This window comes from Labrus bergylta, chromosome 16 (assembly GCF_963930695.1).
Source record: "Labrus bergylta chromosome 16, fLabBer1.1, whole genome shotgun sequence".
NCBI classification, from domain to species: Eukaryota; Metazoa; Chordata; class Actinopteri; order Labriformes; family Labridae; genus Labrus; species Labrus bergylta.
In genome coordinates this window covers 1,689,186-1,712,746 of record NC_089210.1, presented here as the reverse complement: position 1 = coordinate 1,712,746, position 23,561 = coordinate 1,689,186, and the positions used below count along the sequence as shown (strand labels likewise).

The following is a 23,561-nucleotide window of genomic DNA, read 5'->3' as shown; positions in this document are numbered from 1 at the left end:
TGGCCAACCAATACTGGGTCATTTCTTATTTTGAATTGCAGAAAATTCCTGTAATATTTATGTAGGACATTTAATCTACAGAGGGGCGTAAACCGCTTCTGTGGAAAGCAGGGTAGCCGTAGCAAGATCTCCCATGTTTGCACAAAATCTTAGCAAACATTTTTAATGCCCAAAAAAAAAGTAAACATGAATTTTTTTTTTATCGTGAAATACAAAGTGTGTGCAGAAACTGAAACCTTTTTCAGATTCAGATTTCTTTATTGTCCCACAAGGGGAAATTTGCGTTGCAACAGGGGCACACAGAAGACAAGAAACACAAGGACACAGCAAAATATAAAACAAAATAGAAACAGCACAATAAAATCAGTCAAGAGCCCATACCAGAATGGAAATTCAAGTTATTAAAGTGCAAAGTCGAGGTATGCAAATGTTCAACAAATAGCTAATTGTTGCTCTTTTTCAATTTGCTATTTTATAGCTTTAAGAACAGGTTTAATCTCAATCTGTGTGGCTGTACTCTTGGGGTTCACTGGATGATTCTGCTCGGGGTAACAGGTGACGGGTTCCTCATGAGGGTCTCTGGTGTGTTTGCAGGTTTGGGCACTAACATGACGTCATGTGTTGGGGGGATGGGGGGGATGTTTGGTGTGCGATGTTTGTTTTTTGTGTGTTTATGGTATCCCTCCTTTTTATCGTTTGAATGTTTTGTTCACGCCATGTTCTCCCCTCGGATGTAAGTACGTCTCGGGTAAATAAACACGCCAATCTGTCAGCATGTTTTTCTAAAAAAAAAAGAAGCAAAATAATCAGTTTCTTACATGAAGTAAATGAATAACAGATCATGATGTGAGCTTCTCGCGATAGATCAAAGTGAGTTCCACTTTTTTATTGATTCAAGGCTTTGTCTGATCTCAATCCATGTCTGGGAAATGTCCTGATTTTAATGGTGGCGCTGGCGGGGAAATTGGGGGATTTTTTACTTAACATGTTGCATTGCTGTTCTCTTTATCTCCACCAGGGGGAGCTGGAGAAGCAGCTGCTGCAGGCCAACCCGATCCTGGAAGCGTTTGGAAATGCAAAGACGGTCAAGAACGACAACTCCTCCCGATTTGTACGACTTATTGCTGTTTCACTCTCCTTAATGACGTCCTCTCTTCCTCCTTAGCTGTCAAGTTTAATGTTTTTTTTTTTTTTTTTTTTTTTTTTTTACTTCTTTCAGGGAAAATTCATCAGGATCAACTTTGACGTCAATGGTTACATCGTCGGTGCCAACATCGAGACTTGTATCCTTCACACTTCATGGCTTCTATATGAAATTAAAGAGGACTTGAACGTTATTGTCATCCTTGTGTTTGATGCCTTTATTCAGGATCACAGCAGGATTTTTTAGTTGTGGTAGTATCAGCAAACATGTCCTTGACACATTGACCACCAGACCTTTTGGAGAAATCTCGCGCCATCCGACAGGCCAAAGACGAGAGGACCTTTCATATCTTCTACTACATGCTGACGGGGGCGGGAGACAAACTGCGCAGTATGTATTATATCGCATGAATCTCCGTTTAACCCTTAGACATCAGTTTAATTTACGACCCTCTTAAGTCACTAAGGGCAAAAATGTCCATGCCAAAAAACTGCTATAAAAATAGAACGGCTTGATTTTTTTTTTTTTTTTACTTTTTTCTGCATAAATCTCCTAAACAACTCCAACCCTGCTCAAAGCCATCAAATATTGAATAATTATCATGATTCTGGCATTTAAAGGGTTAAATTCCTAAAAATGATTGAATGTTTGATAGTTTTGAGCAGGGCTGAAGTTGTTTAAGAGATGTATGCAGAAAAAAATATCAATCTGTTCAATTTTTATAGCAGTTTTTTGGCATGGATATTTTTGTCCTTAGTGACTTCAGAGGGTCGTAAACATGTTTCTCAGTGTTCTATCGATCTATTAAAAACAAAATGTGTCAAGAGAGACTTTCTTATAAAAAATGGTGCCATATGCACAAAAACAGACAAAATGATGACCAGATGAAGAAGAAACATTTGACCAGATGGACAAAGATGTCCATAATGATGCATGAGGGTTAAAGACGCAGTACGGATTTAACTTACTCTTTTAATCTCTCTCTCTGTCATAGATGAACTCCTCCTTGAGAATTACAACAACTACCGTTTCCTCTCCAACGGGAACGTCACCATTCCTGGGCAGCAGGACAAGGACCTGTTCGTAGAGACCATGGAGGCCATGAAGATCATGAGCATCCCGGAGGACGAGCAGATCGGTACGACGGACAGAAATTACTTCTTTGTTTGGGCTCTTCTCAGAGGGTTCATTTTCGTGGGAAACCAGCTTGGAAATGTGACCTACATGAATCTTAAAAGTCTGTTAAGAGCTATTTAGTGAAGTCATGTTTATTTATGAAGCAGATTTAAAAACAGCAGCAGACCAAAGTCATGTACATGCATTAAAGAAACAATTTACAAGTTTATAAGGATGAAGAAGGAAAACCTGATAGAAACAGCCCATTCAGGGTCGCATGACTTAAACGTCGATAGAGGAGGCAGACCTGATGGAGGGGGGTGGCTGTTCCAACAGTTCAGGGGCTGCTAAGGCACGATCATCTTGGACCTTGAGCTGAGAGCGAGGGACTGCCAGGAGGTCCATGACAGACGATCTAAGATGAAGTGTGAGGGCTAAGGAGGTCGGTCATGTTCAGGGGAGACATTCAGGACTTAAAAAAAGATTCTGATTGAAGGGATGCTAGGACAGGACTGAAATCTAGTCACAAAGGAGTGGGAGTGGAAGAAGATTTTTTAGACACAAATCCTGTAAATAACGAGGTAATTAATCCAAATGAGGGACAGAAAGCAGAAGAGTGTTTAACTCTGATCATTTCTCCAATCACATGCCTGTTGCTAATGGCAACATGAGACCTGCTAACGCTCCTGTTGTGTCTTTCTCTATTTTTCATGCAGGTATGTTGAAGGTGGTGTCCTCTGTGCTGCAGCTCGGCAACATGACCTTCAAGAAGGAGCGTCACACAGATCAAGCCTCCATGCCCGACAACACCAGTGAGTGAGACAGTTACCTGAAAAACTGTCCTGCTGCAAACCTTTTATTCAAAGCAAAACACATGCAAGGAACTCTTTACAATCAGTCCAGGCCTCAAGCTTTTCTCAGCTAATAAAATGTTAATCTGGATTTGTTGTGAATGTGGTTTATATGAAGTATAATCTGATATTTTTGACTAGCAATGAAACCAACTCACTGGTTAAGATTTTAGTTTTTTGCAGCATACTATTTGTTTTGCTCTGTTTGTTTGTTTTGGTAATGGTTAAATATCGTGTTTAAACTTGTCGCAAAAGGCGTTGGTTGCATCCCTTTTGAATAACAAGCAAGCTCTACCAGCATAGGTATGCTCAGAGTCAGTTAGCACCACATGTCACTAAATTAAAAGAGTTGACTGTTTGATTCTAAACACCAGTGTTTCAGTGACTTTAGTAACTGTTGGGAAAATGTCCCTACTATGGCTTCCTTATTATAAACTTTAGAGCATTAGTCCATGATGCTGAAGTCTTACTTTTATCAATAACAAAAAAAATTTCCTTCTCCTTCTGCACCAGCCGCCCAGAAGGTGAGCCACCTCATGGGCATGAATGTCACCGACTTCACCCGGGCCATCCTGTCGCCCAGGATCAAGGTGGGCAGAGACTACGTGCAGAAGGCCCAGACCCAGGAGCAGGCAGAGTTCGCTGTGGAGGCCCTGGCCAAGGCGACGTACGAGAGGATGTTCCGCTGGCTCGTCATGAGGATCAACAAAGCCCTCGACAAGACCAAGAGGCAGGGAGCGTCCTTCATCGGCATCCTGGATATCGCCGGCTTTGAGATTTTTGAGGTGAATGAAGTAGTATCCACGAGCACAAATGTGTCTTAGAATTCCTGCACCATACCGGTATTGTGCATGTTTTTATTCCTGCATTTGACTGACCGGTGTTTCTCTCGTCTCCTGCAGCTGAACTCCTTCGAGCAGCTGTGCATCAACTACACCAACGAGAAGCTGCAGCAGCTCTTCAACCACACTATGTTCATCCTGGAGCAGGAGGAGTACCAGAGGGAGGGCATCGAGTGGAGCTTCATCGACTTCGGCCTTGACCTGCAGCCCTGCATCGACCTCATCGAGAAACCTGTGAGTTTGCCTTTTTCAGGCCGTTATTTCTATGCAATACCAGAGATCAAGTCCTGTTTATTTCTTATAGATGAGGACCAAAACCTCCTGTACATGGGGGCACTGCAACATAACCACTAGGCCATCGGCGCCCCTAGAAATCCAAACTTTGTCAAACAAATAAAGTTCAAGGAGGGTGCAAGCGTTAAGTACTTTCAAGGTCTTAGTTTCCATGCTCTAACATCTTCTCTCTCCCCTCTCTGCGTGCAGGCCAACCCTCCTGGTATCCTCGCTCTGCTGGACGAGGAGTGCTGGTTCCCCAAAGCCACCGACAAGAGCTTTGTGGAGAAGGTCGGTCAGGAGCAGGGAACGCACTCCAAGTTCTCCAAGCCCAAGAAACTTAAGGATGAAGCTGACTTCAGCATCATCCATTACGCTGGCAAGGTACACATGCAGAGCGAATCATTCTCGTTAGTGCCTTAAGCGTTTGGGAATCAAAAGGAAAGAAACAAATCCTGTATGTGTTGCTTTTTCAGGTGGATTACAAGGCCGACGAGTGGCTGATGAAGAACATGGACCCGCTGAACGACAACGTGGCCACGCTGCTCAACACATCCACTGACAAGTTCGTCTCTGAGCTCTGGAAGGACGGTGAGTTTGGGGTTTCACTTGTTGCGGTAAAACAGGAATCACCGCTTCTCTATGTGGGCGGTGTTCGTCCTGGTGGGAATATGTTTTATGTCGGCTTCTCTTCCTGTTTTGTATTTCATAGTGTTTTCTTTCTCTTTTTACTGTCTGGTGTGTGAACCTTTGTATTTACCCTTTTTTTTTTACCTCCCACTTGTTGTATCTGTTCATTCTTTCCTCTGTATGGTCCCCATTCGTCTTATATTTTCTTACACGGGGTCTCAGAAATGCAGACTGGTCAGAGAGCCTCTTTTTATCAGCGTTTTCCTTTTCTTCACTCAGACTCAGGTGACCACGTTTCTATTTCTTTCTTTCTTTCTTTTTTACTCCTACTGTGTTTTTAAAAAAGAATCTCCCCTCGTCCGTCCCTCCTGAATGTTCAGATTTTAAACATTTGTTTCTGTGTGTGAAGTGAAATCAGCTCCTGATCTTTGTCATTGAACTCTTCCTTCTCTCCCTCTGTGTAATAGTGTTGTTTGGGGACCCCTGGTGTTGGTCATGGGTACTGCAGCAATGGGTATATATATATATACTGCATGGGTTTGGTTTGGTGTTTTGATCGCAACAAAAAGTACATGCCCACTGCAACGCCAAAGTTTCTCACCTACATGTTTAATTTGAACCATCACACATAGTTTCCACTCTACAAACTTGCACTGATTTTTGTTTATTTTTGTCGTTATGGTGTGTTTATCTCTCCACGCTTCACTTGGCATTTTTGTGACTCCACTCTTGTCATCCTGATCCCTGTTTCCCTCCGCATCCACTCGGTGTTTGTGTGGTGTCTCACTGGTCCTGGTTTTATGAACTTCTAAGCAGAGAAACTGGAGAGACGATCGTCATTTTCATTCCTCCTTGTGACATGCATTTGGCTTGAGTTTGCCTGGTCGCACATTTTAAATCTTCAAGTGAAAACCCCTCCAGTGTCTAACATCTTTTCTCTGTGTCTCTGTTTTTTTCTGTCTCGTTTGTCTCGTCTCTCAGTGGACCGCATCGTCGGCCTGGATAAAGTGTCCGGCATGTCTGAGCCCGGTGCCTTTAAGACGCGAAAGGGAATGTTCCGCACGGTGGGCCAGCTGTACAAAGAGCAGCTGTCCAAACTCATGGCCACTTTGAGGAACACAAACCCCAACTTTGTGCGCTGCATCATCCCCAACCACGAGAAAAAGGTACAAGAGAAACATTTAGGGTTGGCTTTGAGTACTATGTGTATTTTTTTTTGGTCATCAGATAAATGTTTGGAAGTTTTAAGATTTTCAGTGATTAGAAATGTGCATAAAACCTTTTCAGTCTCTGAGATTGATTCCTGGAACTTTACAGTTAAAAAGTGCTGAAAGCCGTTGCAGATCTCATCTCTCATCATCTGCAAATGTTTTTCTCTCCCAGGCTGGCAAACTGGACCCCCACCTGGTTCTAGACCAGCTGAGGTGTAATGGTGTGCTCGAGGGGATCCGTATCTGCAGACAAGGCTTCCCCAACCGCATCGTCTTCCAGGAGTTCAGACAGAGGTAACACCATGACAGATTTTTCAGCACGTCTTCTTCTTGAGATGTTTAAGACAACAAAAAAAAAACAGAATCTCTCATCTGCCCCGCTCTCAGGTACGAAATCCTCACTCCTAATGCGATCCCCAAGGGCTTCATGGATGGAAAACAGGCCTGTGTGCTCATGGTAAGACGTCCACAGAATTCAAACCTAAATCATAACTCGTGCCTTCTGCAGTGTGTCTGATCAGTGTCCTCCACCCCTCAGATCAAAAGCCTGGAGCTGGATCCTAACCTGTACCGGATTGGCCAGAGTAAGGTGTTCTTCAGAGCTGGAGTCCTCGCTCACCTGGAGGAGGAGAGGGACATGAAGATCACTGACATCATCATCAGTTTCCAAGCCTGGTGCAGAGGCTACGTCGCCCGCAAGTACGCCATGACCACCACCATCTTAACGACTAAGCTAGGGTTATCAGGATACCAGATTTTAAAACTTGCATATGATTGTACTTCAAGTTAGTCCATTTCTGTTATGAAACCACGGCAACAAAAGCAGCTGCCTAGGCTCACAGTATTGCTTCATTTCTTGTTTTTGAATCACCAAAAATCAGGACTCAAACAAATTTGGAGACTAATTTCGGTGACAAATTGAAGCAAACTTAAAAACTTTTCTGCAACAAAAGTTGACCTCTAATGCAAAGAATTGCAAGACACATCCAAGGAGATAACTTTTTTTTACTTGCAGGTTTTACTTGTGTTAGATTTTGATGCATGGTGTTATAAAATGCCAGTTTTCTGAGTTTGTGTCTAATATCACTTTTTTAGGGCTTTTTCAAAGAGACAGCAGCAACTGACTGCAATGAAGGTGATCCAGAGGAACTGTGCCGCTTACCTGAAACTCAGAAACTGGCAGTGGTGGAGGCTTTTCACTAAGGTAGGCCCCAGTCCAGTCCTCTGCTGTAAAAACAAAGAGGGAAAAGCGAGGTGTACTTGTTAAGAGCTCCTATTTGAACCTATTTGTCCTCAGGTGAAGCCCCTGCTTCAGGTCAGCAGGCAGGAGGAGGAGATGTTGGCCAAAGACGAAGAGCTGGTGAAGGTGAAGGAGAAGCATTTGTACGCCAAGGAGCAGGTCAAGGATTTGGAAGAAAAACAGCAACAGGTAAACTTGGAGAAATCACAGTGTCTAAACACCCCGCCCTTCCATTCATTACATAAACATAACAAAGTGCAGTTTTTAATTTGATCAAAAAGCTGCTGCATCTCTAAATAATCTTCTTCTCATCTTGCAGCTAAATGCAGAGAAGATGGCCCTGCAGGAGCAACTCCAGGCGGAAACAGAACTGTGCGCTGAGGCTGAGGAGATGAGAGCCCGACTGGCTGCCAGGAAGCAGGAGCTGGAGGAGATCCTCCATGACCTGGAGGCCCGGGTGGAGGAGGAGGAGGAGCGTGCCTCGCATCTAATGTCGGAGAAAAAGAAGATGCAGCAAAATATCTCAGTAAGGAGGACAAAAATATTTGCCTATTCAAACGTATATGCCCAATAATGATTTGATAGAAAAAACTTAGTGTTTGCTTTGACGCTATGCAGGATCTGGAGCAACAGCTGGATGAGGAGGAGGCAGCCAGGCAGAAGCTGCAGCTGGAGAAGGTCACCACGGAAGCCAAGATGAAGAAGATGGAGGAGGATGTGATGGTTCTGGATGATCAGAACAACAAACTAATCAAGGTTAGGATGAAGGGAACTGTTGTGATTACCCTTTTTAGATTTTAAGTCTTCTGCTAATTTCCTCTGAAAAGGACAAACCTAATGTGTAAGCCTTTATTTTTATTTTCTTGTTTTATGAACACAGGAGAAAAAGCTGATGGAGGAGAGGATCTCTGAGATCACCACCAACCTGGCGGAGGAGGAGGAGAAATCCAAGAGCCTGCAGAAACTCAAGAACAAATACGAGGCCATGATCACCGACCTGGAGGGTAAGAAGAGAAGATGATACGGAAACAGGATTACAAAATCCTTCCTATTTTTTCCTGCTCATAATCTCCTTTTTCTATTTCCACAGAGCGCCTGCGCAGGGAGGAGAAGCAGCGCCAGGAGGTGGAGAAGAACCGCCGCAAGCTGGAGGGCGACTACACCGATGTGCATGACCAGATTTCTGAGCTGCAGGCTCAGATTGCAGAGCTTCGCGCCCAACTGGCCAAGAAGGAGGAGGAGCTCCAGGCAGCTCTGGCCAGGTCTGTGTGAAAGACTACATTTCATCGTTTTTAATCAGTTTGCCAAATTGAATCTGATTGCCTAACCGCTCCCACCCAATTTAACGTATTTCCCCTGACCTGATTTTCCATTAAGGATCGAGGAAGAGGCAGCTCAGAAGAACCTGGCCCAGAAAAAGATCCGTGAGTTGGAGGCTCAGATCTCTGAACTGCAGGAGGACTTGGAGCTGGAGAGGCAGTCCCGCGTGAAGGCAGAGAAACACCGTCGAGATCTTGGAGAAGAGTTGGAGGCCCTCAAGACTGAGCTGGAAGACACTCTGGACTCCACCGCTGCTCAGCAAGAACTCAGGTAGACCCGTCAAACCCCTGGTCTTTATGTCACATGGCATTCGTTTTTAGAGTTGATACAAGAAATGAATCTCTGCTCTCTGTGCTCAGGTCCAAGCGAGAGACCGAGGTGGCACATCTTAAAAAGACTCTGGATGACGAGGCCAAAATCCATGAGCAGCAGCTGTTTGAGATGAGACAGAAACACAGCCAGGCCTTCGACGAGCTCAATGAGCAGCTGGAACAGGCTAAGAGGGTAAAGTCTTTTTCTTTATCTTTTAATACAAAGTTTTTTTTTCTGTCTGCGGCGATCATTAAAATATGTTCTAATACATGTTCTCTCCTGCAGAACAAAGTGTCCATGGAGAAGGCCAAGCAGGCTATGGAGTCAGAGAAGAACGAGCTGGCCATTGAGCTACAGACTCTGAGTCAGGGTAAAGGAGACTCAGAGCATCGCAGGAAGAAGGCTGAAGCTCAGGTCCAGGAGCTGCAGCTCAAACATTCAGAGAGCGAGCGTCAGAGGCTGGAGCTGGCCGACAAACTCACAAAAGTGCAGGTACAACTCTCTCAGAAATCTCACCTTGTGTTTGCGTTGTGTTTGGACAGGTACGAGAGGAAAGGATCGGTATCGGCAGGCGATGGTGTACTACTAACTGACTTTTCTTCTGCATATTAAACACTTTGATGAGTATGTGTTGTTGTCTGTCTGCAGACTGAACTGGATAATGTAACCCTCACGCTGAGTGATATTGAGGGCAAGTCCATCAAGGCCTCCAAAGACTGCTCCGCTGTGGAGTCCCAGCTGCAGGACACTCAGGTATGAAAAACATATTGTAGTGTCAAACCATACATTCTTAAAACTTTTCATATAAATGTAAAGAGAAATCGCTTGGATTAGAACCTCTAACCTCTGCTCTAAAACAATGAATTAAGCGTTGCATGTCCTTGTTAACAACAGGAGCTACTCCAAGAAGAGACGCGCCAGAAACTGTCTCAGAACACACGTGTGCGCCAGCTGGAGGAAGAACACAACAACCTGAAAGAACAGCTGGAGGAGGAAGAAGAGGCCAAGAGAAATGTGGAGAAGCAGCTTATGATGGTGCAGGGTCAGGTGAGAATAAAAACCTCTAAACGTCTCCTCAGTGCGTCTGATCATAACCCTGTGTCCTCCGGTAGTAATTCACTGTGCTGGATCATCTGGGATGTTTCATGAAGTAAAAATGTTTAAATGACACATCCCTCTTTTCCTCGAAAGCTCGCTGACTTCAAGAAGAAGTTGGAGCAGGACGCCGGCTGTCTGGAGAGCGCCGAGGAGGCAAAGAAGAGGATTCAGAGGGACCTGGAGGGAACCAACCAGCGCCTGGAGGAGAAGTGCGCCGCCTTTGAGAAACTGGACAAAACCAAGACGCGTGTGCAGCAGGAGTTAGACGACATGATAGTGGACCAGGACCACCTCCGACAGATCGTCTCCAACCTGGAGAAGAAGCAGAAAAAGTTTGACCAGGTGAGAACATGCATGCAAAGTCTGTCAAACATTTTAGCATTTGTTTAGCTTTTATAGGTTGAACTCTGAGGATTTAGATCTGATCATGTTATCATGTATGTTTGTAGATGCTGGCAGAGGAGAAGAATATTTCTGCCCGCTATGCAGAGGAGCGTGACCGAGCTGAGGGCGAGGCCAGAGAGAAAGAGACCCGAGCGCTGGCTTTGACTCGTGAGCTTGACAGTATGACGGAAATTAAGGAAGAGCTGGATCGTAACAACAAAATGCTGAAGGCTGAAATGGAGGACCTTATGTCCTCTAAGGACGACGTCGGCAAGAGTGTAAGTGTGGAATAATGTTCACCGGGGCACTTTGGCGCCTCTATTGTGTCTGTTTAAAGTCTTTCTATGTGATTTTTCACACTTAAATGTAGAAATCAAGTATCTCCTCTGAAAATAACTCTGTGAGTCATGACTGTCTACAATGGGTGTAACACCCGAGTCCCACTGTCTGTCATGTTTTCAGAGTTTTCAGAGTCCTATCTTCAGTTTGTTTACATCGCCCGGATGGCCGGCTGACTCCTCCCCTCGTGTATAAAAGTTGTTTAATTGAGGGACTAGAGAAAAGAAGAATAACATACTGTACTCACTGCTTAACTGTGTTTCTAGATCACGCTCATTTCAGGTAAATTTACATGCAGTGTGAAGATACGAGTGTAATAAAGATCGCTAGCATTAGCATGCTAACACAACAATGCAGCGCGAGTTGTTTTGGTTTCATGCTGGTGCTCAAGGGCGACATCTGCTGGATCAAAAAATCACATATAAAGCCTTTAACTAACCCCCCGTTTTCCTGTTCCCTGCAGGTCCACGAGCTGGAGAAGGCCAAACGTGCCATGGATCAGCAGCTGGAGGAGATGAAGACACAGCTGGAGGAGCTGGAGGACGAACTTCAGGGCACAGAGGACGCCAAGCTGCGTCTAGAGGTCAACATGCAGGCCATGAAGGCTCAGTACGAGAGAGACCTGGCAGGACGGGACGAGATGGGCGAGGAGAAGAAGAGGGCGCTCGTCAAACAGGTATGGTCAAAGATGACTTCAATATGATGCTAGGAAAATAAGATATACATACTTCTATCGATACAAGAATAACAAGAAAAAATAGAAGTTTCAGTTTGTCAGTTCTGTGTAAAGGAACGTGGCTGAATTCTAAATGTGCCTCCGTCAGGTGCGAGAGATGGAGATGGAGCTGGAGGACGAGAGGAAGCAGCGCTCTGCAGCCGTGGCCTCGCGCAAGAAGCTGGAGCTGGACCTGAAGGAGCTGGAGGCGGGCATCGACATGGCCAACAAGAACCGCGACGAGGCTCTGAAACAGCTGAGGAAACTCCAAGTGAGTCTGAAATTTAAAAAAAAAAGGCTCTTTTTTGCTAATTTTTCAAATACAGAGCATGTTGTGAGCTCCCTGTCTGACTGACTCCCATCACTCCACAGGCCCAGATGAAGGATCTGATCAGGGAGCTGGACGACACTCGCATGTCCAGAGAGGAGATCCTCGCTCAGAGCAAGGAGTCGGAGAAGAAGCTGAAGAGCATGGAGGCAGAGATGCTCCAGATGCAGGAGGTCAGTTTTGCTCTCCTCATCAATGATCGCTTCTTTTCTTTTGCCTCTCTTGTCCCACACTCATTTTTTTTTATTCTTCTGCGTGCAGGAAGTGGCGGCTGCAGAGCGAGCCAAGCGACAGGCTCAGCAGGAGAGAGACGAACTACAGGATGAGATTAACAACGGGACCTCCAAGAGGTAAGACGTTTCTCTTTAGTAAAATGAAGAGAAAACTGAGAAATGCAAACATCATTTGGTATTGAGGGTGTATTTTTTTTTTCATATTTTCTCCCGTCCTGCATCTTTCTTTTAGTGCTCTGGTCATCGAGGAGAGGAGACGGCTGGAGGCTCGTATCGCTCAGCTGGAGGAGGAGCTTGAGGAGGAGCAGTGCAACACAGAGCTGATCAACGACAGGCTGAAGAAAGCAATGCTGCAGGTTTGTTGGGAGCTTTTATAGGTTTTAGCCTCACAGGTTTTATCTTGAAGTTCCAAGTATTTAGAGGCATTTCAGCATGAATAAACCTGAGTCAAAGTGATAATCTTATCTCTCTGACTTCCTAAATGATTTGTTTGTTCAGTCTGACCAGATGAATGTGGAGCTGGCAGCAGAGCGCAGCAGCTCTCAGCGTGTGGAAGGAGCCCGTTCTCAGCTCGAGCGTCAGAACAAGGAGCTGAAACTGAAGCTGCAGGAGCTGGAGGGAACCGTCAAATCCAAGTACAAGGCCAACATGGCCACCCTGGAGGCCAAGATCATTCAGCTGGAGGAACAACTGGACATGGAGACCAGGTGAGTTAAAGATTGCACGTTTATATATCAAAAGGATCCACGTTTGCTTTACATCACACAAAACCCTTAAATAAAACCCTTATGTAAAAGAGAACAAATCTCAAGTCTGCTTAAAAGAATCAGTCAGTAAAACACCATGAATAAGAATATATACTGTGCATCATGAGTCTGACCTTCTGTTGTGCTCTCGGCTCAGGGAGCGGCAGGCTGCCACCAAGATGGTGAGACGCTCTGAGAAGAAGCTGAAGGAAGTCATCCTGCAGGTGGACGACGAGAGACGCAGCACGGAGCAGCACAAGGACCAGGTACGAGGTTTTCATCAGCACTGTAGAGACAGACTCCTCTCAGCAGTTTTAACCCTCAGGCATCAGTTTAATTTACTTCCCTCTTAAGTCACTAAGGACAAAAATGTCCATGCCAAAAAACTGATATAAATAAATCTCTTAAACACCTCCAGCCCTGCTCAAAAATATTAAATATTGAATAATTATCAGGAATTTAACCCTTTAAATGCCAGTTTGATTACATGATTCTGGCATTTTAAGGGTTAAATTCCTGATAATTATTCAATATTTAATAGTTTTGAGCAGGGCTGGAGGTGTTTAAGAGATTTATGCAGAAAAAAGTAGAAAAAAAACATCACTATTCTATTTTTATAGCAGTTTGTTGTAAGTGGACATTTTTGTCCTTAGTGACTTAAGAGGGTAGTAAACATGTTTCAGTGTTCTATTGATTTGTTAAAAAAATTAAAATGTGCGTTCCACAATGTGTCAAGAGAGACTTTCTAAAAAAAAATGGTGCCATATGCAGGAACAGACGAGGAAGAGGAAACATTTGATCAAATGGACAAAAATGTCCATAGTGATGCATGAGGGTTAATATACCTGACAAGTGTGCTGTTTATTTAATATACTTAAACAATTAAGTGTAAAGTTAGATCGTGGCAAGGATGCACTCTGAGGCATAAACCAGCTCGTCTACATCATGTCATGTATTGTGAAGGTAAATGTAGTCTTCATTTTTTTTTTTTCTGTAGTTCTTATTTTTATGTATTTTTAATTCCAGGTGGACAAGTTGAACTCTCGCATGAAGCAGCTGAAGCGTCAGCTGGAGGAGTCTGAGGAGGAGGCTCAGAGAGCCAACGCCAACCGAAGGAAACTGCAGAGAGAGCTGGAGGACGCCATCGAGTCCTCGGACGCCATGAACCGAGAAGTGAGCTCCCTGAAGAGCAAGCTCAGGTGGGGAAAAGGGACCCTGAAGTCCCAGCAGCCTTCATGTTTCCTACACACTGCCTTCTCACTGTAAACAATAGGACATGGAGCGAGAAAGCCAGAGTACACCCAAGCCCTTCCAGTGAGGGGGCGTGGTCAGACACAGCTCATTTACATATTTAAAGGTACAGACACAGAAACAGCCTGTTCTGAGCAGGGCTGAAATAGAGGGGTTTATAGACATGATCAAATACAGGATCAGAGTGGATTTAAAACAAGAAACTTCACACACATGTTTAGAGGAGCTCTGAGACTTATTTACACTGAAGAGGAGGAGGATATGTGACCTTTAAATGATTATTTGACAAAGGTTAGAATTCTGCCTTTTCTTTATTAATTGGACTGCTGTCATCAAAAACCCACTGACTGTATCATTACTTCCTTAAAAGCTACTCGTGTGTCTTACATCCTTCTGGCTGTGCAGTAGCTTTAATTTTTATTTCTCTCTGTTTCCAGACGTGGTGACCTCCCCTTCCCCATCCGCCGCGCTATCACTCGCCCCGGCCCAGAAAGCGACGAGGAGAGTGAGCCGAAGAGCGAGCCGAAGAGCGAGACCTCTGAGCCAAAACCTGAATGAAGAGCCACAGCGGCGCTCGACTCTTAAAGAAGAAAACAAAACAAAAAAATAGAAGGAAGTGCATCACATACAGACAGACCCGAATCACACGAGCTCACATTACTGTACCTACTGACAGCACAGATAAGGATGGTGTTAAAACTAAAGAGGTTTTTAGTCCTGTGACAGTCTGATCGATACAACACGACAATCTATGCATACACACACACACACACACACACACACACACACACACACACACACACACACACACACACACACACACACACACACACACACACACACACACACACACACACAAGCAAGCCAGTTAACTCGGACAATCACCATGCTGACAAACGCATTTATTTTTGGGCCAAATTGTTTTTTGTTTTGCTTCATTTTTTCATTCTCTGGGACAAAAAAACAAAGAAAGAAAAAGATATTTTTATAAGGAAACATTCCAATTATGAGTAGTCCTGATGTGGGATCTATTTTTCTAATTGAAGAAAGAAAAACAAAGAGTGAAGTTCTACGTACAGGAAGGGCGATTACCGGACGGGGACCAAAGTAATATCTCGATCTATAGAATTGTATTTTATGCAGACTTTTTTTTTTTATATATATAATGGTTAAAAATGGAAGTGCTTCTTCTTCTCCGTGTTTATTACGCTTGCGCTCTCGCCTCAGTTTATAATGACGGTTAAAAACGCTGACATGTATCCTATCGATTTAGCTGCAGTTAGTACTCTGACTTTTGCTTTTTGGGCTTAACAATGTGATGCACACATTTCATGCAGAAGCTAAATCCCGAGGCAGAATTCAGGGAACAAATTGGAGACTCTGAGGCGTATTGAAGGCATTTATTTGATTGTGAATGTGCGGAAATTTCTTCATTTTTGCACTGAGATGGGAAAAAAAGAAGCTTAAGCCTCGACATATAAACCACTGCCTTTGTGCGCTTCATTGGAACGACGACGAAGGAGCTCAGAGTGCCAACACACACTAAGGCCTTAAATGCGTCTGAAATCTTCCGTGCTGTCGTTGGCTTCTCATCTGGACGTGCATTCGTTTTTATTTTTTATGTTCTTCACTATCGGTGTTTTTTTTGTTTTGTTAATGTAGAAGGTGGCGTTAAAACGGTGGTGGGGTTGTTTATTACCTGGCACACACTGTATTCTCAGAGCACCGCTTGTTAAGGGGCCGATCATGGAAAAAAAAAAAGGTAGTGGAGCAGAGAAAGGGTTTTTAAAATCAAGTGTGTGAGGATGATGTTAACCCCTCGCAGGCTGTGCTCTGGGGAGGGGAGGGGAGGGGGGGCTCACACTGCTGGGAAGTGAGAGGAACGTGTTGTTAAGAATAACAGCTCGCAAAATTAAACCTTTCGCACTTAAGAAACGGAAAAAGGAAATCTTTAAAAAAAATGCAACTCCCAACTCTTCTACAATGTTTGTCTGTCTGAACCTCTGGAATGGATCTCATGTTGTGAAATGTTGGTGTTATTGCAAATAAAGAGGCTTTCTAAACTGCTACATGGGACTGCTCGTGTTTTATTGTTCCTGTCTTTTCATGTCGACTAGATGTGCACCGGTTGTTGTACTGATGCTTAAGTTGTTGTTTATGGAATGACGTATTTTCACCAGCAGGGGGCAGACACGGACAACCAGAACTCCAGCAAGTCAGAACCGGTTTCCCAATGGTTCACCAGAGAGTTAAAGATAGTAAACAAGGATGGAGATCTTTGGGTGAGAACTCCTTTCATGGTGTTTTGGTGTTACGTCGTTCTTTTATTATCAACCAGAACTTTAATACTTTTGATAATGACTTGAAGTAAGTCCACTTTGTACATCATGTTTCTGTTACTAGAACTACATGTGTGATTCAAAATACGGATACAAATTCTGCCTTCGACAAGAATCATTCATTGAAAGTAAGTATTTATTTCTTAATATTCTTTTCCTGTGTTACTAAGGGAATAATATTGTCAATAGGCACATCTGCTTTCCTTGTATGTCAATATTCACATCTGCTTTAAAAAGAACCTAGAATAAGACTTTCTGCATTGTAATGAGTGTTTCTTCAATTATTCAAATATTAAACATTTTTACAACGTTGTTGATTACAAAGATGTATTTAAATAAGAGTTTCTGCACCACTGAAAACTTAAGAATTGATTTGGTCTTTACCTCGTAAGATGCTGTTTAAGATTTTGGTATTTATATATATATATGTATATATATATATATTTTTTTTTTAAGTGGAATAATACTAATTTTCAGAGCAATAGTTTATTTAAAAACTTCCATGTCACTCTGACTGTATAGTGTAATATTTTATTAACACGTTTTATATATAACAATATAGAGATTTAATGAGGTGTAAAGAAGTTTCTGAACTTTAAAAACGGTAACTTGTTGTAAGCAGTTGGAGCTCATTTAATATCCACAACAACGGAAGCCGTTTAACCAATCAGAAGTCAGTAGCGCCTAAATGGGCGGGGCCGTTATTAGCAGCTACGACACGCATGCGTCGTCGAACAGGAACAGGAACCGGCCGGTTTCACTGACCGGACAGTTTCACAAGAGTTTAATGTGACCGTACAGAGTACCTGCGGCGGGTCAAACTCAGGTGAGTCGTCGCTGTAGTTGTAACAGTCGGTCAGAAGATTCTTCTGCTCATTCTGGACGCGGTTTGAGAGAAAAAGCAGACGACTCCGGAGGAGACAAAAACCTCCTACCGCAACGTTCAACACAAATATGCAGTCAGCTAACCGACGGCCACAGATCTGAGCAAGGTAAGATGCTTTACTCAGACTTTTTTAAGCGTTTTTATTTTTTTATTTAAAAAGATAATTTTGTACTTTTACGTGTCAGTAGCTCAATTCAGACATTAATAATTACACTTTAGTGAGCAAGAAAACACAGCATGCTTAATATTTTGACTGTTTCTGTCTGTTTTAACAAGTTTCTTATATAAAAAATGCGTATTTTTACTTTCTATTGGTGTTAAAAAAAGATTATGTATTTTACTGTGTGTGAAGCTTCTTTCACATTTTATTTAATTTCACATATCTCTGCTTTTTGAGGCTGAATATGTGTCCAATCATAGTTTTGTAATTAAAACCAAAGAAAAGTACACTAAAACTATTAAACATACACACAGAGAAATATAAAATATTTAGACCTCCTGTGCTGGATCTGTTCTTAGCTACATAAATCCATTGTATCTTCTTTAATGCATCCATATCAATTTAATAAATATATTAAATATGGTTAATAAGAAGGTTTCGTAATAAGTTGCATAATTGTCCATGTGCCACAGAGCGGAGTGGACTTTTAGAGGAGGTGTGATCACATCGAGACAAGAGGTTACGTAAAAGAGACAAAGTAGTTGATTGATTTTCTCATTTAAACCAAAAGCTCATTTATGGAACTGAAACATGTGTTGTGTGGCAGACTGTGACAGAAGTCTCTGGTTGCACAGTTGTGAACAGGACCCTGAAAATCACAGAGGAGGTCACAGATTTCTGTGAATTTGGAGGTGATTACTTAGAAACACATTTCATCCATCCACTCATTTTCTTCCACTTCTCCGGTGGCAGCAGGCTGAGCAAGTCGCCCCAGACACCCCCTCTCCCCAGCATCGTTTTCCAGCTCCTCCTGGGGGATCCCAATGCACTCCTAGGCCAGAAGGGATCTTTAACGCTTAGAAGTTTTCACTTTTTGTTTCTTGAGCTTGAAGCGGGCATCTGTGGGGTTTATTATTACTTGAACATTTTATCAGTAGTCATTGTTTCTTCTTTGGTTTCTGATCGTTTTTTTCAGAATTAGACTTCATGGTCCCAATGGAGAAACTCCTTTTTACTGCACCGTATTCATCCAACAGACAAACAAACACCACAGAAGAGTAAATACTCGAAACACACAGTAGAGAACAAACACATCCAACAACAATATGACGTTCCCCCTCTGAGGTGGAGGTGTTCAGTGGATGTGTGATGTCATGTTCTATCGAGGTTGCAACACCTGTGATGTCCCTGTTGTTGAGTTCTGATAGGTTGGCTGTGAGGGAGACATATTATACATGCAGATGTAGCAGTGATGTGTGTGAGCTTGCCTCTGTTTTTAACAGATAACATGTGGAACAGTACAGTAGGATGGGCTGGATCATGCTCTGATAGAGCAACAGGAGCCGACATGAGGGCAACATGAAGTCCTTAAAGTTTACAGATGACTGACGGTCTTTGATGGCTCCTTTTTTAAGATGTCTCTGGTGAATAATAATGGTGTCTTGTGAGCCTGATTTGGGCTGGGCACATTATATCGACACACACATGACACACTTCATTAAATCAATCAGGTCATCGTGTTTATTCTCACATGAAACTCGTGCAGCAGAGTGACCTGCTTCCCTCCTAATATGTAGCACGCTGATGTTTCTTAACTTAATGAAGAGCTGTGTGTGTCAGCTGATCTGTGTGTGTTAACAGGCTGTGTGCGCCTGTGCGTAGTCGTTATGTAGAGGACGTACTTGAATTGGTCTCGTCTCATTTTCTCTCTTTCCAGGCTTGCAGCGAGTTTGAGTTTGGACCGCAGCAGAGGAAAAGACGAGGAGAGCGGGTTTCTGTGTCGTAAAGTCGTGAAGTCATCGTCCTGCAGAACAATGGAGCTATCTCTGGTGAGTCTTCACGCTGATTACTTTTGTTTTCTGGCGATAACTTAACAACCAGAAGGCTCAAACTGGAGGTCGGGGCATCGTGCAGCAGAGATTACAGCAGTCTGACACACCGCTGACCCGTTTTACTATCCTGTCTGACACGACATGTACAGGAGGGTATGGAGGCGGTTTGATCTTTACATGTTGTTACATGACAGCTGATTTATTCAACAATTTTTTTTAAACTCCTTCAGGCTCACCCAGCGATCAAAGCCTTCATGTGTGGCTCCCTCAGTGGGACCTGCTCCACGCTGCTTTTCCAGCCTCTGGACCTCGTCAAGACCCGCCTGCAGACGCTACACAGCAATATGAAGCCCGGGTGAGTCTACACACAAATTATAGTCTTTAGAATACATGCACTCCTGAAAATGTACCAAAGATGCTCGGGTTAACTGCTGAATATTACATCCCCAACTTCACCTGGAAAAAAAGTCCTGCAGGCCCCCCTAGTGAACTTTCTGCAAGGAGTGAGGGTGATGTGGGAACGCACATCAGAGCGAGTAGCAGAGGTGTCAAGTAACAAATACTTACAAATACTTTGTTACCTTACTCAAGTAGAAATTTTGGGTATCTGTACTTTACTGGAGTAATTATTTTTCAGCCAACTTTTTACTTTCTACTTCTTACATTTTAAAAATCGCCTCGTTACTCCTATTTCATGTCGGTTTGTTTTCATTCCGGCTCGTCATCGTTTATAAAAGCACAAAAAAAAAACCTATCCAGATAAATCGCACCATCCGGATAGAGTGAATTTGATTGGATTGGATGAGAAGTATAAACATAGACCATTCCGACACCCACCCAATTTATTAACATTTTAATATAACATTATAGTCATTATGGCCTTTAGAAAAAAATTTTTTTTGGGGAGGTGGGGTAGTGCATTATAGGCCCCTGTAGTGCATTATAGACCCCTGTAGTGCATTATAGGCCCCTGTAGTGCATTATAGGCCCCTGTGGCGCGGCCTAAGCTTTTGTCCTTAATGGCATTTTTTTCCCCTTACATTACTTTTACTTTTATACTTTTATGTACTTTTGAAACCAGTACTTTTACACTTTTAATGAGTAATGAATGTCAATACTTTTGACACCTCTGGCGAGTAGGGAGGGATAATGACGTTAATGTCATTGACTAGTTAAAGCACGTAATGAAGCAGCTTCGTTTCTGCTCACAATATTGATACGCTGTGAATACGTCCAAAAGGAGCTTTGAAATAAGAGCAAAACTGTCGTCACAGCATCTGACTCTGATGCTTCACCGCAATTTATCAATCAATAAATCAATCGACATCAGTCCACTCGAGGAAGCTGGTTCACCATGAACTCTCTGCAAGTCTTCCTAAAAAAATAAAGTCTTCAGATATTTTGACTCATGGAGGAACACAAAAGTGCACCAGAGCCTTGAAGCACTTGATCATTAATCAGTAGGTCGGCTCTTAAGAGTCACTCTGCAGGTCTGTGAGTGTGGAGATTCAGATCGGGCATGACGAGCTCCGATCCCGCTCAACAAACTGCCACATCGACTTTTATGTGTTACTGTTACGCGTGCCTCTCTTTTTTCACACCATGTACGTATGTATCCGCGTCACAACTGCGTACGCTGTGACCACACATTTCCCCCCGGGGGGGTCAGTAACGTATGGTATTGACCACATGAGAAGGTTTGACCCCATGAACTGAATGAAGTGAAACACATGACGTCACATGCAGCTCTACATTAAATCGATCACTGTCGTGTGTCGGCTTACCTGAATGTTTCCTCTCTCAGCTCGAGCAGAGTGGGGATGGTGACCATGCTGCGGAGCGTGGTGCGAACAGAGAAGCTGCTGGGACTGTGGAAAGGAATCTCACCGGTTAGAAACGTTTCTTTATTTATTTATCCGTCTGTTCTCTGTGAAAAGTTTTCCTCTTCTCTGACTCTGCTCTTCATCCGTCTGCTCCTCTCAGTCGTTCGTTCGGACCATCCCAGGCGTGGGGATCTACTTCAGCACCTACTACTCTCTGAAGCAGCACTTCTTCCAGGAGGGCCGCCCGGGGGCCCTGGACGCCGTGCTGCTGGGAGGCGGCGCCCGCACCGTGGCAGGCGTCTTCATGCTGCCGGTCACCGTCATCAAGACACGATTTGAAGTAAGCACATGAGACGAGAGAGGAGGTGATGTATGATTTTAAGGTTCACCTTGAGTGAGGTTTTAAACGTGTTGTTGTGTCTCAGTGTGGCAGGTACAGTTATCAGAGTGTGACGGGCGCTCTGCGCAGCGTGTGTCGGACTGAAGGTCCCGCTGCGCTCTTCTCCGGTCTGATGGCCACTCTGCTCCGAGACGTTCCTTTCTCTGGGATCTACGTCATGTTCTACAGCCAGACCAAGGCATCACTGCCCAAAGGTAGAAAAATAACCAGCTTGTGAAATCAGTACTTGGTCTTTTTCGATTCTCTGATTTTTTTTTTGAAATTTTCAAAATCCCAAACAAAAAACGCCAACCAGAAGTTACATTTTTAGACACTTCAAATCCATTATTACCCCTTTACCTTTTCTGAACGCTTTGATAACGAGCAAAGTGAGAAATATTTAAATGACTCTATTTTCACTCGGTTAGGAGTTTTAACCAAAGAGAATCTGAGGCGGCGACTCGAGGAGTTTGTTAAGAAAGAACATGGAGGGAAACAAGACACAACAGTTTGTCTTTAAAATACTTCAAGTAAAAAAGGAAATATTTCTTTCTTCTTTTTCAGAAATCAGCTCGTCGTCTTCGGCCCCGTTGGCGAACTTCGGCTGTGGGGTCATGGCGGGTATTTTGGCGTCTCTGATCACGCAGCCGGCTGACGTTGTGAAAACACAAGTTCAAGTGAATCCTCAGCTGAGGACGGCCGAGGCGATAAGAATCATCTACATGGTGATTATCTCTCTCTCTCTCTCTTTATTCATTCTGCTTTCAGCATGTCACTCGATGGCTGAGTGTGAGCGCTCTTCCTCTTCTCACGTCTCCTCTCTCCTCATCAGGAACACAAGCTGCAGGGCTTCTTCAGAGGGGCGGTTCCTCGGGCGCTGAGGAGGACCATGATGGCCGCCATGGCGTGGACGGTGTACGAGCAGATGATGGCTCAAATGGGACTGAAGTCGTGAAGAAGAGAGTGGATTTAGGACGTGTTGGAAGAAACAGAATGTGACGAGTGAAGACAGAAATGTGAGCGGGAGGGAGGAGCTTAAGTTTTGCTCCCGTGACTTAAATGATTTTCCTGCACGAGGAGGAGATGACTGACGAACAAAAAGAAGCTAACACATTTCTAAAATGACTAACACGCACACAACGAGTCGTTGAAGTGGATCCATTGAAGCTGCTCAGCGAGGTTTGTCTGAAGTTCAGGAAGAAGACGTTTGTCTCGAGCTTCAGAGCGATTCTTGAACTCCGCCTCCCGATGGAGTGGAGTCCCTGCAATCCAACGAGACCCCCGACAAGGTGACCACACAGCGGTCTAAAACTGTTGCTGAAAATGAAACGATGAGGGGAAAGGTGGATCATTGAGGAAGCTTCGGCTGGATGTCAGGCAGCTTTGTATTTTCAAGTAAACAATGGCTTTTTAAATCGTTTTCATCCCACAAACTAAAAATCACTTTCTGAGTCTCTGCTATCAACCATATTCTCACTCTTCTGGCTGCAAAAAAAGCTGCTCAAAAACCTGCTGCTGCTGCATCCTGATTGGCTGTTCAATCTTCAATCACACCTCGCCAGCCTTGTCTTCTTCCAGGTAGAAGACAAGGTATCCCAGCATGCAGCATTTTTTTGAGAATCTTATCTTATTCAGTGAACTTGTACTTTAACTGTGGAGACATTAGTTCCTAACACGACAGGCGTGCTGCATGCGTTCATCATCATGTGCTGTTCAGCACGAGAAGGTTAGAAGGACACTAGAAGTCGGACTCAGACGTTCACTGAGGTCGTCTTTGTGATTCCTCGGTGGGAGTACAGGCGTTTCTCTCTCTCTCGTTGTCTGAGATGTCAGAGGGGCTGCTGTGAAGAAATCATTACTCGTCCCACTTCCAGCTCCGACCTTTGTATTGCACTTTAACCCCTGCAGGTCTGTCATGGCCCAGTTTCATAGACCGTTGTCTTCCTAATAACACTGATGTATTTATATTTTTGTAATGGTTGATATGTGCTGTAGTATAAATGTAGTTCATCTATCTGCCTTAATGATTTTTTGTTCTCAGTATTATCATGTAAAGATGTCTCCCACTGCTCGGCTTTCCCACATGTCCATTAAATCTGTGAAACCTTG

The 23,561-nt window shown here is 43.7% G+C and overlaps 2 protein-coding genes across 4 annotated transcripts in view; both read left to right on the top strand.

Moving 5' to 3' along the window:
• The window catches only part of LOC110000386 (myosin-9-like), a 36,101-nt gene extending 19,999 nt beyond the window's left edge, over nucleotides 1-16,102 (top strand). For both annotated transcript variants that reach the window (XM_065964391.1, XM_065964390.1), the window contains 35 exons: nucleotides 1,019-1,111; nucleotides 1,220-1,283; nucleotides 1,436-1,534; nucleotides 2,139-2,282; nucleotides 2,977-3,072; nucleotides 3,625-3,896; nucleotides 4,014-4,187; nucleotides 4,437-4,610; nucleotides 4,703-4,817; nucleotides 5,838-6,022; nucleotides 6,240-6,361; nucleotides 6,455-6,524; nucleotides 6,606-6,766; nucleotides 7,163-7,271; nucleotides 7,365-7,496; nucleotides 7,627-7,833; nucleotides 7,926-8,063; nucleotides 8,188-8,311; nucleotides 8,398-8,569; nucleotides 8,685-8,897; nucleotides 8,987-9,131; nucleotides 9,225-9,431; nucleotides 9,588-9,692; nucleotides 9,834-9,986; nucleotides 10,131-10,379; nucleotides 10,487-10,699; nucleotides 11,224-11,436; nucleotides 11,585-11,746; nucleotides 11,848-11,976; nucleotides 12,065-12,153; nucleotides 12,269-12,392; nucleotides 12,535-12,743; nucleotides 12,940-13,048; nucleotides 13,809-13,981; nucleotides 14,471-16,102. In XM_065964391.1, coding sequence (XP_065820463.1) covers nucleotides 1,019-1,111; nucleotides 1,220-1,283; nucleotides 1,436-1,534; nucleotides 2,139-2,282; nucleotides 2,977-3,072; nucleotides 3,625-3,896; nucleotides 4,014-4,187; nucleotides 4,437-4,610; nucleotides 4,703-4,817; nucleotides 5,838-6,022; nucleotides 6,240-6,361; nucleotides 6,455-6,524; nucleotides 6,606-6,766; nucleotides 7,163-7,271; nucleotides 7,365-7,496; nucleotides 7,627-7,833; nucleotides 7,926-8,063; nucleotides 8,188-8,311; nucleotides 8,398-8,569; nucleotides 8,685-8,897; nucleotides 8,987-9,131; nucleotides 9,225-9,431; nucleotides 9,588-9,692; nucleotides 9,834-9,986; nucleotides 10,131-10,379; nucleotides 10,487-10,699; nucleotides 11,224-11,436; nucleotides 11,585-11,746; nucleotides 11,848-11,976; nucleotides 12,065-12,153; nucleotides 12,269-12,392; nucleotides 12,535-12,743; nucleotides 12,940-13,048; nucleotides 13,809-13,981; nucleotides 14,471-14,591 — 5,265 coding nt within the window. In that variant the 3' untranslated portion in view covers nucleotides 14,592-16,102. The remainder of the gene's footprint in view (nucleotides 1-1,018; nucleotides 1,112-1,219; nucleotides 1,284-1,435; nucleotides 1,535-2,138; nucleotides 2,283-2,976; nucleotides 3,073-3,624; nucleotides 3,897-4,013; nucleotides 4,188-4,436; nucleotides 4,611-4,702; nucleotides 4,818-5,837; nucleotides 6,023-6,239; nucleotides 6,362-6,454; nucleotides 6,525-6,605; nucleotides 6,767-7,162; nucleotides 7,272-7,364; nucleotides 7,497-7,626; nucleotides 7,834-7,925; nucleotides 8,064-8,187; nucleotides 8,312-8,397; nucleotides 8,570-8,684; nucleotides 8,898-8,986; nucleotides 9,132-9,224; nucleotides 9,432-9,587; nucleotides 9,693-9,833; nucleotides 9,987-10,130; nucleotides 10,380-10,486; nucleotides 10,700-11,223; nucleotides 11,437-11,584; nucleotides 11,747-11,847; nucleotides 11,977-12,064; nucleotides 12,154-12,268; nucleotides 12,393-12,534; nucleotides 12,744-12,939; nucleotides 13,049-13,808; nucleotides 13,982-14,470) is intronic.
• Nucleotides 16,103-16,301: 199 nt separating this feature from the next.
• Nucleotides 16,302-23,561, top strand: LOC110000385 (mitochondrial glycine transporter B). Of its 2 annotated transcripts, none has more exons than XM_065964404.1 (8): nucleotides 16,302-16,500; nucleotides 19,136-19,247; nucleotides 19,481-19,605; nucleotides 21,055-21,139; nucleotides 21,234-21,413; nucleotides 21,499-21,667; nucleotides 22,017-22,177; nucleotides 22,285-23,561. In XM_065964404.1, the coding sequence occupies exons 2-8, from the start codon at nucleotides 19,233-19,235 to the stop codon at nucleotides 22,405-22,407; spliced, it is 858 nt and encodes a 285-aa protein (XP_065820476.1). In that variant the 5' UTR covers nucleotides 16,302-16,500; nucleotides 19,136-19,232; the 3' UTR covers nucleotides 22,408-23,561. The 2 variants fall into 2 exon arrangements, with proteins under 2 accessions (XP_065820476.1, XP_020511300.1); XM_020655644.3 differs by lacking the exon at nucleotides 16,302-16,500 and adding an exon at nucleotides 17,101-17,364.

Bases quoted from the DNA above. Each gene is read 5' to 3' on its own strand.
- LOC110000385 (XM_065964404.1), top strand. The intron at 21,140-21,233 runs GTTAGAAACGTT...TGCTCCTCTCAG, and splicing joins TGTGGAAAGGAATCTCACCG to TCGTTCGTTCGGACCATCCC. The intron at 22,178-22,284 runs GTGATTATCTCT...TCTCCTCATCAG, and splicing joins CGATAAGAATCATCTACATG to GAACACAAGCTGCAGGGCTT.